At 37.3% G+C, this 12368-nt stretch overlaps 1 protein-coding gene across 2 annotated transcripts in view; it reads right to left on the reverse strand.

Moving 5' to 3' along the window:
* Window positions 1-12368, reverse strand: part of znrf3 (zinc and ring finger 3) — a 71853-nt gene that overhangs the window by 28486 nt on the left and 30999 nt on the right. The window contains exons 1-2 of one of the 2 annotated variants that reach the window (XM_079417446.1): window positions 11209-11400; window positions 1510-1632 (exon numbers count right to left, since the gene is read on the reverse strand). In XM_079417446.1, the coding sequence (XP_079273572.1) occupies window positions 1510-1632 (123 nt within the window). In that variant the 5' untranslated portion in view covers window positions 11209-11400. Of the gene's footprint in view, window positions 1-1509; window positions 1633-11208; window positions 11401-12368 lie in introns of those variants that run through there. The other variant, XM_079417445.1, reaches the window with a different exon arrangement.

The following is a 12368-nucleotide window of genomic DNA, read 5'->3' on the forward strand; positions in this document are numbered from 1 at the left end:
AATAAGATGCATGCTGACTGTTATAACGACAGCCATCCCGCTTCTAAAGCATGTGTTTAATACAGTGTTAAGTCCATATCAGGGAAAGAATGCAGATGTGCAGATGTTTCAAAACCACTAACAGGACTGAACATCATGAGGTTACTCGTTTCACCCAAATGCTGATTTATTTACCGGAGGGAAAAGAAAAGATTAAAAGTTTTCAAAAAAAAAAATATTATTATTATTATTATTAATTTTGAAAACAACTATGTTGCTTAATATTTTTCTAGAAATCTTGAATACATTTCTTTCAGAAAAAAAAATATGATTGGACAACAGCAGAAAGATAAAAGAGACAGTGAAAGTAGAAGAAAAACAAAAATAAGGGCAGGGGGTCACACAGCAGGGACACACTGGCACAAGCGGGTCAAAGGGACGCTGGTGAGACCGGACAGACACCGATGCCGGGACTAGAAAGAGAACCCCAGCTGAGCGCGGCCCTATATCAGAGGCCCGATTATGACAGCCGACTCTCTAATTATAGTACTGGTACAAAAGAAGGGGAGGATGTTTTTCTATCCCATTATTATGAAAGAAAAAGAAATGGAATGTGTTTACCCCCGTTCACCTAACGTGAACTTTCCGGAAATCATATCCACTGATATTAAGAATTTTATTTTGAATGCTATTTGTGTTGGTTTTATGCTAAGCTGAAACCTTAACTGATGCAGGTGTGTCAACAATAACATTTATGCTCTTTGGCAAATGTTTTCTTATAAAAGCAACAAGAAAATCAGTATACTGACATGACACGCTTCAAAAAATCAATGTTTTAAAAACAGCTAAAAAAAAAAAAAAATCGCACAGTGTGCACCAACTTCCCATGTGCCAATAAGACGACAGCAGAAAGCTAAATGAATGCTGCTTATTTAAGAACATTTCCATGAGAATCCAAAAGGGAGAGTGTGTCATGTGTAACGTTAAGCCCAGTCCAGCATTAGACATGGGAAAATATTTAGCCATTTTAGAGCAAGAGCGTCCTGCTGAGTATAAATGTGTGGAAATCTTCAAATTTCCCCATAAAAAGATCAAACAAGCAAATAGATATTGGTGTCCTGAGACTGCAGAAAGCTCAGCCAATTAGGAAATGCTTCATCGGCGTCTGGATTTGTTCAGTGTGTCTAAAAAGCGCAATGGTAGCCAACACCACACTGAAAGTATTTTACCATGTGACATCACAGCAGATCCACAAATCAAGTGACACTATTTGGATAGTACTCTACGACAGTCTCGAACTACAAAACCATTCAACAGGGCTTGAAAAAAACTGTATGAATCAAAGTGGAATCATTGCTGTCTGGTTTCGTCAAAACTACCTTTAACCAGCAGGCAAGGCAACATGAAAATCTGCACAAATAATGATACAAAATACTATTTTGCAGCATATTTAGGGAAATGTCACTCCAAATACACATTGCATTGACATTTATGAATCTACTACAGTAAGACATTGAGTGGCATCCTTACCTTGCCCAGTACAGTAAGGCAGCTGGGGTCCAACTCAGGCTGCTCCAGTTTGACCACTCCAACCCAGCCGTATTCGTACAAGTCCTCTTCATCGTTATTGTTACACAGGCCCAAAGGGTGCATCTGAAACACAAAGAAAATTTCCTTCAATGTTTCAATCCAAAATAAAATTCTAGCCACGCACTCTACCATTCCCAAAAAGACATTAGAAAACAGATTGGAAATTGTTACAAAGATTTGACTGCAAGACAAAAAAAGCTTTAGGGGGTGCACCTTTAAATGATAAGCCATAACTATATTATACACATTGCGCCATAACTCCACTTCCTTTATAAACTGCCCTACATCGACGTGCCACACCACACCCGCAAAACAGCAAAGGTGTGGAAACTCTGAAAGGTGTAAGTGGTGCAGACATGATAATTACTGTCATTAGGTGTGCACCGAACCATCAGATTCACTCTTCTTAGCTCAAATGCCATCTTTCAGTTGTTCTAAGTGTGAAATCTAGCGCTTTTGATGTGTTGAAAATTGACAACATAGATGTTTATCAATGGAAATCTTCCAGGAGATAAAACCCTCCTAAAATGAAAAAACTAGGTTAAAGATTGTTTGGGAATTACATAAGCGCTGAACGAGGCCATGAATTGTTTGAGCATGGCGGTTTATTACTTTATTAGTGCTATTATCATTTCATGGACATGTTGATGGATTAAATGAATGATAGATTAAGCCTTGCTGGCCTCGAATTGTAAAAAATTAGAATTCCAAGCAAAAGATTTAAATCTGAAAAAAATAGAGATATAATCACCTCCTTTACATATTGGGGCATATTGATAATATTGGTGCATATATGCATGTGTGTGTATATACACTAGTGCTGTCAAACGATTATTCGCGATTAATCGTATACAAAATAAAAGTTTTTATTTACATTATGTATGTGTGTGTGTGTGTGTATATAAATACACACACATACGGTATATATTTAGAAAATATTTACATGTATATATTTATATTCATATAATTGATATTTTATATAAATATTTTTAATATATAAACATCATATTTTTCTTAAATATATCAATGCATGTGTGTGTATGTACATATACATAAATACATACATTACACACACAGATATTACAGTACACATATATTATGTAAACAAAACATTTATTTTGGATGTGATTAATCGCGATTAATCGTTGGACAGCACTAGTATATACATATATACACATCACCATGACAACGGATTTGACCTGTTCCCTGCCCATTGCTGAGAGCTACTGAGCAAATATGCTAAGAAGTGCTGCACCAAATGAACAAATTGGATTACCACTCTGAAAAAGCTGATTATCATCTTAACTCGGGGATCAAAAGCCACATCAGCTCCCAAAAGGCCTTGGATTGGACATTTGCATAAAAGTTAGCTGAAGTTGTGGCTTTTTTCTTATTTAAACTGACAACATTTTAAAGCAGGGTGACCACGACTAACCTAGTTTCTCGTGCAAAAATGTAAGATTGTTAAAATACTCTGGCTGAACGATGCATTTTCTAATCAGTGACCATCTAGAATGCATTTATTGGTAATCTTGAATTTCAGAGAGGATTACTCATTGGATTTAGCAGCAGTTTTGCAAAAGTGGCCCGTCAGGAGAAGTCAAAGATGGCAAACCATTGTAGCTCCAGATTTATAGACATTTTCTGGAGTGCGCTGACATTGCTTCCGAAGCAGCTACCTAACTTATGTTTTTTGTGTATAATATATTGATAAGGTAGGCCAATTTGCAATACCTGAAATAGATCATGCAAGAAAAGTCACACACTAAAACTGACAATTCAACTACACCTGTAACCATTTGCATGCCATACTCCTATTTTACAACACACATGCACCAATACTCATGCCCGCCCCCCCAGTTCGCCCCAACACATTTCCCCAGTAGGCCTCCACGACTGGCTGCATGCCCAGTTGCACACTTTTCCCCAATCTCTCCCTTTTCTGTCCATCATTCTGCACTGCACCCAGCCATCTCTTCTTTAACCACCAAAAGAGGTGCCCCTTGTTCAGCTCCGCCACCCTCGGTGCCTCTCATCTCTCCATCTCTTGTACAGCCGTTCACATGTGTATACCCTCCTTTCATGGGCAGTGCTCTCAATGAAATCACAGTGGGAATCACTATGATGACAGGCGGTCAAACTCTTCACACCCAGTTCCACCTCAAGCATCAGCAGAATAAAAAAAAGGTCAGATTGGTGCAGTACATAAAGTGCTGCAATGGCGTAAGTGATTCTCAATGGAGCAAGCCATGCAAGTTCTCTCTATACATGGAATATGGACAGCTGCCAATGTGCTGCTTTTCACCCCCTTTATTTGTTTGTTTGTCTTTCGCTTGCACTAACAGATGATGATAATTATAAAAGGATGAGATGTACAAAGGAAAGCATGTCCTTCGTAATAACGGTAACATGAAGCCTTTGAAATATTCCTCAGAATAGTGTTTGAAAAACAGCAAAAAGGACAGATGGACAAACGCAAACTGTTTGTTCTCCTCCTCGCCTCTGAATGAGGGTTGACCTGATTTAGAGTTGGTCAGAACCTTTCTCATCGCAAAAAAAACATCAAAATGCCACTCACACCAACTTTGTCAGACGCTCAATTCACTGATGCTTTGATCAAGTATTTCAGCCTCCTCAACAGAATCGGTCCAGGTAGCAGAGTTACTTTTGCACCCGTTTTAGGCTTTTCTTCTGATGGGTTGACTGTGTTTGATAAAACTTGTTGGGGGTTCAAAGCATCCCGCAATTCAAAGAAAGCAGTATGTGTTCGCACATCTGCCTGGGGCCAATTCATAACAGTGGGGGCCAGCTTCAACTCAAATCAAAAACACTCATAAAAATATTAGGCCATGCTTGGTTTCTTTCATTGCACCAAATAGCAGGACTTTTACTTTTAATCTCGATCTTCCTTTGTCCAAGTCCAATACTGTTTCTTAAAAGCCCAAGATCAATCTCTATATGAACAGGAAGACGAAAATCTTGCTAAATGTGTTATTTTAGTATTATTTAGATAAATTATATAATTTATTAATATTTTGTTTTACTTTTTATTTTTATATTTTCAGCTATCATTTTTATTTTATGTGCTTTAGTAGGGCTCTATGATTTCCGAGATGCGGAAAACACGGAATCCAGTCATAAAAACGGAATTTACAGCATAACGCGGAATGTCATGGAATTTGAAAAACAATCTATTAATTAGAGATGCTTTTGAATGTTAATATTTAATGAAACCATTAAAATGGAATCCAGAAAATTAATAGAAAACAGAAATGGCAAAAAAAAACATTTACTTTAAAAATTTAATTTTTCTAAAACATTTAATAAACTGCTCTAAAATATTGTACGTTTCGTGATTTAAATTAAGTAGACATGCTTTTTGCCAAATAAAATTTAATTTGACAATTAAAAGAGTCTAGAAAAAAAACAGAATCTGAAAAAATTAAAATGGAAAAAAAAATGGAATTTGGAAAAAATTAAACAGAATATGGGAACAAATAAAACGGATTTCATAGGGCCCTAGCTTCAGTCATTTTTATTAGTTATAGAGTTTTTAGTTTTCTATTTAGCTTTATTTTTATTCAGTTTTATTCAGTAATTTTATAATAATAATTAATAGCCTATACGTTTCATTTGCTTTTCCTTAAAAACATTTTTTTTTTTTATAGATAAAAACAACAACACTGGAAGTGAATCAGTAAATCTGTATTAATACCCAGTCCTACAAAACTGTGCAGGCAGACATATTTCTGACTGGTGGAAACCAGTATTTGTTTAACGATTGTAATTCAATTTAAAATCAAGTAAATAGTTTCTTTCTTCTGAAACCCATTTGGAGGGAAAGCCTGAAGCCATTACATATACACAATATTAAATCGTTTAAACAAAACCGCATCAAGTGGGATGATAAATGACCATGTGCATTTAAATAAAAAGTCAAGGCTGCAAGACTAAAGGACAATAAACACAGCAGGTCTAAAATCAAACCAGCAGATAGTAGCCTAAATGTTTTAAAAACACAGACCTCTTATCGTCCAAGCTGACCTAAACGTGTTGGTACACACAGAGCAATCGTTCACGGATCGTGGCTGTGGTCCAGTAGCAGAGAACACAGAACAGATGAGTCGCAGCCACAGGCATGGCATTTAGGTCAAGGCCAGTATCAATTTCACCCGCAACAATCAAAAAGCCCAGCTAGCCTGAGGGTACGTTCTGCTAACTCCACTCCAGAACCCACACTACAACCACTTCCACTGGCTTCAACTGCATGTAACCCCACACCAAGATTTCTCATAGCTAATTCATGCCCTCTGATTAGAGAGTATAAAACTAACAAACCTACTCAACCGCAACTGTAATCTGACACGGGACACGTACAGTCAAACCAAAAATGATGCAGACACCAGATATCATTTTTGATATTTTTTTTACTAGTGGGTGCACACTACAGTTAATTTATGTAAGTGAGGACAGCAAAATAAACCGAGACACATTATACCAAAAAAAATCTTCATACAGTGGACCAGTAAAACTGATAAAAATGTGGGACAAAAAATTTAGACGCTTTGACCTGACCATGTTTTGCTTAAGTGTTTAATTGCTAATGGACCTATTTACACCACAGACTGAACAAAATGAAGCATTGCTTGGTATGGTTTATTAATTTTTGGTTGATTGTAATTCATTACTTTTCTATCAAAGTTCTCTGACATTATAAAGATGAATTTGTTCTGACAGTTCTTTTCATATTTTACTACTGTTTTCTAAACTATAGCGAATAAACTGTAATAATGTGAGAAATGTTGAAGGTGTCAGAATAAATTTAGCTTTGACTGTATGTCCTCTGATTAGAGAGTATAAAACTAACAAAAATACTTAACCGCAACTATAATCTGACACGGGACACATGTGTGAGCCTAGACCACAAAACCAGTCATAAGGGTCAATTTTTCAAAATTGAGATTTAAACAGCGTCCGAAAGCTGAATAAATAATCTTTCCATTGATGTATGGTTTGTTATGATAGGTCAATATTTGGCTGAGATACAACTATTTGAAAATCTGGAATCTGAGGGGGCAAAAAAATCTAAATATTGAGAAAATCTCCTTTAAAGTTGTTCAAATTAAGTTCTTAGCTATGCATATTATTAACCAAAAATTAAGTTTTGATATATTTATGGTAGGAAACTTACTAAATATGTTCATGGAACATGATCTTTACTTAATATCCTAATGATTTTTGGCATAAAAGAAAAATCTATAATTTTGCCCCTTACAATGTATTTTTGGCTATTGCTACAAATATACCGGTGTTACTAATGACTGGTTTTGTGATCCAGGGTCACATATATCATTCATGGCAATAAGTCTACGAGTCCATCGACTTCAAGCTGAGATGATTTCGTGGAGAAATAAAAACTCTTTCCTTCTGCAAGGGGCAATTCCTCTCCTTCCTCACACCGCTGGTCTCACCAAACTCCCTCTTTCCCAGTTTTGACCCTGTGTCCGTCACCCAGCCTCCGCCTCCTGCTGCGGGAGTGCGGAATAGTTCCTGGAATAACAGAGCATCCTGCCAGGAGAGGTGGGGGAATATTTGATCAAAGCCACAAGCGGGCTTCACAACCCCCCTCTTCCCGGGCCCTCAGCCACTTAGAGAAACTCTGTCCTCGGCCGCGGCTCTCAGGGCAGCTTTTCAAACAAGGCCAAGAGCCTTTCAAACAAGCAAGAGTGCTGGGAATTCTCAGCGCTGAAGCGAACGCCATGTGCACGGGAGCCTCGGACGGCTGCTGGCTTCCCTCTCCGTTTGTATTTTGGCGGTTGACAGATATAGAGCGGGACACTTCTGGCATACAGGGTTTAGAAGAGGCACTAAAGATACAGTGATCAAGAATAACCAGCGTTTGAAAGCTAAAACACAGGCTGCATCCGAAATCGCATGCGATATACAGTCAAACCAAAAATTATTCAGACACCAGATATCATTTTTGATATTTTTTTATTGGTGGGTGGAGGACACTATTGTTTATGTAAGTGAGGATACCAAATAAAGTAAACTGTGACACATTATACCCAAAAATTCTTCATATAGTGGACTACCAGTAAAATTGATAAATGACTAATTTGAACACTTTGATCTGAGCATGTTTTGCTTTAATTGCTAATGCGAGCTTTTTACACCACAGACTGAACAAAATGAAGCATTGCTTGGTAATTGGTATTATCTAATTGTGTACTTACATTTAAGACTGCCATTCAACCGAATTCATTACATACCTTTCTATCAAAGTTATCTGACATCATCAAGATTAATTTGTCCTGACACAGTTTAACTCTGAGTTCCAGTCGTATTTTATTACCATTTTCTATAGCGAATAAACTATGAAAACGTGAGAAATGTTGAAGGTGTCTGAATCAATTTTGGTTTGACTTGTACGTGAAAAGACTAAAAAAGTTTTCGTACAGCCTATTACTTCCAACGAGATTCTGAATCGTGCATCCAAAGGACACTTTACTATCCCATGAGGCTAGATTTGTGAATAGCAGTGAAGTCACATGACAATGACAACATGGCAAATGAAGTACATCCACGTTAAATTCACACTACACGCGTTCTTAAAATATAGAACTTACTTTTTAATGCAAAGTAATTACTTGCTCAGAAGAAGTAGCTGCTCAGATAGTATGCAATTTTAGATAAAGCCATTGTTTAAAAACTGAATTAGAAGATCATGGCAGAGGAAAAACATATTGAACACTGAAGGAAAATCTAGGCCAGAAACATTCTTTATACACAGATGTGAGTGCGGTCTGGTTGAGCAACTCGTAAACACAAATCACTGGAATTTTTACTAATTTAGTTAATGAGCATTGCCAGAAATCATCAACAATCATAGACAATCTATGTGTGTTTTAAATAATCCAATCAATGTGAGGAATCAGTAAATGAATCAGCATTAATTTACCTTAATATATCACGTTCATACTGTACATTTGAGATTACATCACATATATGCATAACATTAATGTGTATCGGCTCAGAATGATGCAAATGCAAATATGAACTGCTGCTAGTCAGAATGTTGATAGAAAACAGTCTACACTACAACACAATTAATTATACAATTGAAATGATTTATTTTTTCTTGTATTAATTATACATATTTAGTGCACTATAAATTATATTAATTTTAGATGATTCAACTGGAATATTAGTTTAATTTGTCACTTTCTTCACTAAAAATGAATGAACATGACAAAATATTGACTAAATTTGTCAATACAACAAAAAGCATGAAATGTACTCTGTTTGCAAGTCAAGCATCCACATCCACACAGGACTTGTTTTTGCACTATGAGAGAAAAGCGTCGGAAAGCATTTCACGCCAGCAAGCGTAGCTTAACGCCGTCCATCAGTCGTGAAGCCGTGCCCTCTGGCGTCGACCAGGAGGTCGTTCTCTCTTGAACCCTACGTGGATCCCTGCCGTAGCCGTCAGTCCCTCTCAGCTGTTACATATCTCTAACATTTCCTCATCTATAAAACTGGAAGGCTGTCTTGTAATCAAATGCCCACACATAGCGGGAAGAGCTTTGCATTGGGTACACAAGGCAACCCGGCCAGTTTCCTTTTGGCGCTGGACGTCTGAACTCCCACCTACTATCCAAACAGAGGATGTACTCACAGACTCCAAGACTATTCTGGTTTGTCTATCGGAAGAGTGTGAAATACTGGAATGGGACAGATGCCTACGGCGTCTCCTCTACTTGCCCTGGACTATTTATCTTTCTCCTTCTCCCTTTTCGCCTTCATGCCACAGGACATTTATAATCTCTCAACGTGTTTCTGAAAAAAATGTGAGTTTTGGAAATATCTGAAGTTGGAGCACACAGTATTCCACACATATTAAAAATACACTTAAAAAGAGAGACAGAGAGAGAGAAAAGAGGAGGAGCTTGCTGCTCTGATTGCTTGTGTCTTCTCGTTTCCCAAGCACTGGAAATAACTTCAAAGGGGATCGCAGCCTTGAAGAGAGCACAGATAGAGTTACAGTGTGGCAGCTGGAGAAGCCTTGCAGGTGGGGCCTGCTCTGACGGTGTAATATTATCTCATAAAGACAGACTGGGCCCTTTTTCAAAGGAGGCGACTTCCTCTCCTTTGTCGTCTAGACAAAACCGATGGAACGACAGTTGCAAAAGTCACCTTCGGCCAAATAAGACTCCAACAACTCTTGCCTAGAAAGCATGTATATGTACCCAAGATGTAGCGCACACACTGCAAAGGAGGTGACATCATGAACCACCAACCACAAGCATCTCAGATTTGCTCAAGGTTTAGAAAACAGCTTGTGTACTGGTGTATTTTCAAGGACAGTTTGCTTTTATGATGGCAGGTACAACCATTTTTCTTTATAACCAAGACATCTGCACACACTTCAAGAATTTGTCAGCCACTTTTTATCCACTTATTGAAACTGTTTAGGCCTTCACTGGGAATCGAACCTACGACCTTGACGTCATCCTCTACTGTTTGAGCCACAGGAACGCCAAAAGAGTCTTGTGCCGTCTCCCTGAAAAACCATTTCACACGCTGTCCCCTTGACAACGACGTAAGCAAACAAATGGTGCATTCAGACCAGAGCAAACACTTAATATCATGTAAAGACTCAAACATGCATCATCGAGCCACCGGGGAGGACATCTTTAGCAGAGGGGAAGTGACAGGCGAGTCTATTATAAGACTGTGAGTAGAGATTGAAACCATCAATGGCGTGAGAATGATTCGCTCTCTTATGGAAATGTGTGCTACTCAAACGACAAAATACAGGAACATGAGGAACAATCTAGAATTAGAAAAATGGCATGTTTAAGAATATTTCCAGGGCTTAAAGGCAAGCTATGATATTGGTAGTTCATGATGTTTAAAGTTCTATATATTTTCAATAAAACAGGCAAAATGGAGCACGATGCTAACAATGTCAAGGTCATGGGTTTGATTCCCACACAATGCACAACCTAATAATATACACTATAGAGTTCAAAAGTTCGGGGTCACTGAGATTTCTTTTTTTAAAATAGGGATGCATTTATCTATACTAAAACACAGTAAAAACTGCAATATTGTGAAACGGTATTGCAGTTCTCTGTTTGAACATTTTAAAATATAATTTATTCCTGTAATGGTAAAGCTGAATTTTCCATTATTAAAGCATTTATTATGACCATCCATGTTGAAAATATTTGTTCTGGATTTTTTGGTGAATAGAAGAAAAAAACAGAACAGCATTTATTTGAACTGTCACATTTGATCAATCCTGAATAAAAATATTCATTTATTTCATGGTCAACTCAACTTTTGAACGGTAGTGCAAGTCACGAGTCCCCCAAATGCATAAATGTAAAATAATATTAAACTACAAATCAAGATATCGCAATGCGTAACAAATAAAAACACAGTTTTCACCATGCAACAACTATCAGTTCACACCCACTGTAAACCATTCAGTCTAAAGTGCCACATCAGAGAAAGAGAGAAAGCCTCATGACAACAACATTCATACGCCAGCCTCTAGGTGCAAAATAAATCCAGCATACGTCGAGAGTTAACTTGACATGATTTATGGGCAAGGAAGGCAAAAGTGCACACCAGAATACTACCACTACTGCTCTTGAAGTTCAGGAGGCGGGTAAATCTGTACCCGGGAGGATTGTAGTCATCAACACCTAGCTTCACCGAAGCCTTTGAAGTCCCTCCCTCGCTTTGAAGGTCCCGGCGAAGAGGAATGCCTGCGCAGGGCTCTTGGAAAGCCCCCAGAGTTGTGGAATGCGGAGCAAGCCACTGCCGGGCCTCTGCTGGAATGCGATTAGAGCGCTGGAACAGACGAGGGCTCCCGCGCCAAGGAATGGCCGATGCCACCACTGATGCCATGGCACTGGCCCGGTCATCACAAATAAATATTTCAGAGGAAAAATGGTCGCGAGAGAGTGGCAGAGACGGGTGGGAGGTTAAGCGAGAAGAAACAAAATGGTCATTAATAAAAAGTGTGAATTTTAAGAAAAATACAAAAAAATAAAAAGCCTTAAACAAAATGAGAGAAAAATATTCTAAAATATTACAATATTTTGTCTAAATAAATAATAAAAAATAATAAAAAAAATAAAAAATAAAAATGTAAAAAAACGATTAAATCGCATCCACAATAAAAAATGTGTTTACATAATATATGTATGTGTTCTGTGTTTATTTATTATGTATATATAAACACACACATGCATGTATATATTGCAGAAAAATGTTATGTTTATATATTAAAATATATTTATTTATTTATAATATATTTTATATGAATATAAATATAGACAGCTCTAAATATATGAATGCATGTGTGTGTATTTATATATACATAATAATTAAATATACACAGAACACGTATTATGCAAACAAAAACCATTATTTTGGATGCGATTAATCGTTTGACAGCACTAATTTTAAAACTGTCAAAATGTTATAACATGTTTTAAAGGGGTCATATAACGCGGTTTTCATTTGTCTTTGTAGTGTTACAAGCTGTTTGTGCATATATAAGATACGTAAAGTCGCAAAGATTAAAGTCTCAAACCCAAAGAGATATTCTTTCTAAAAGTTAAGACTCATCCATGCCTTCCTGAAATGTCTCATTTAATCACTCGCCCACAAATCTACATCACTGTGCTGGAAGATTTGCATAACACCGCACAAATGTATATGCAACGAAAGAAGTCGTAACTTTTATTCTCGCTGTAGTATTGTTGTTGTGGAGAAAATAT

Source organism: Barbus barbus (genome assembly GCF_936440315.1).
Source record: "Barbus barbus genome assembly, chromosome: 5".
NCBI lineage: Eukaryota > Metazoa > Chordata > Actinopteri > Cypriniformes > Cyprinidae > Barbus > Barbus barbus.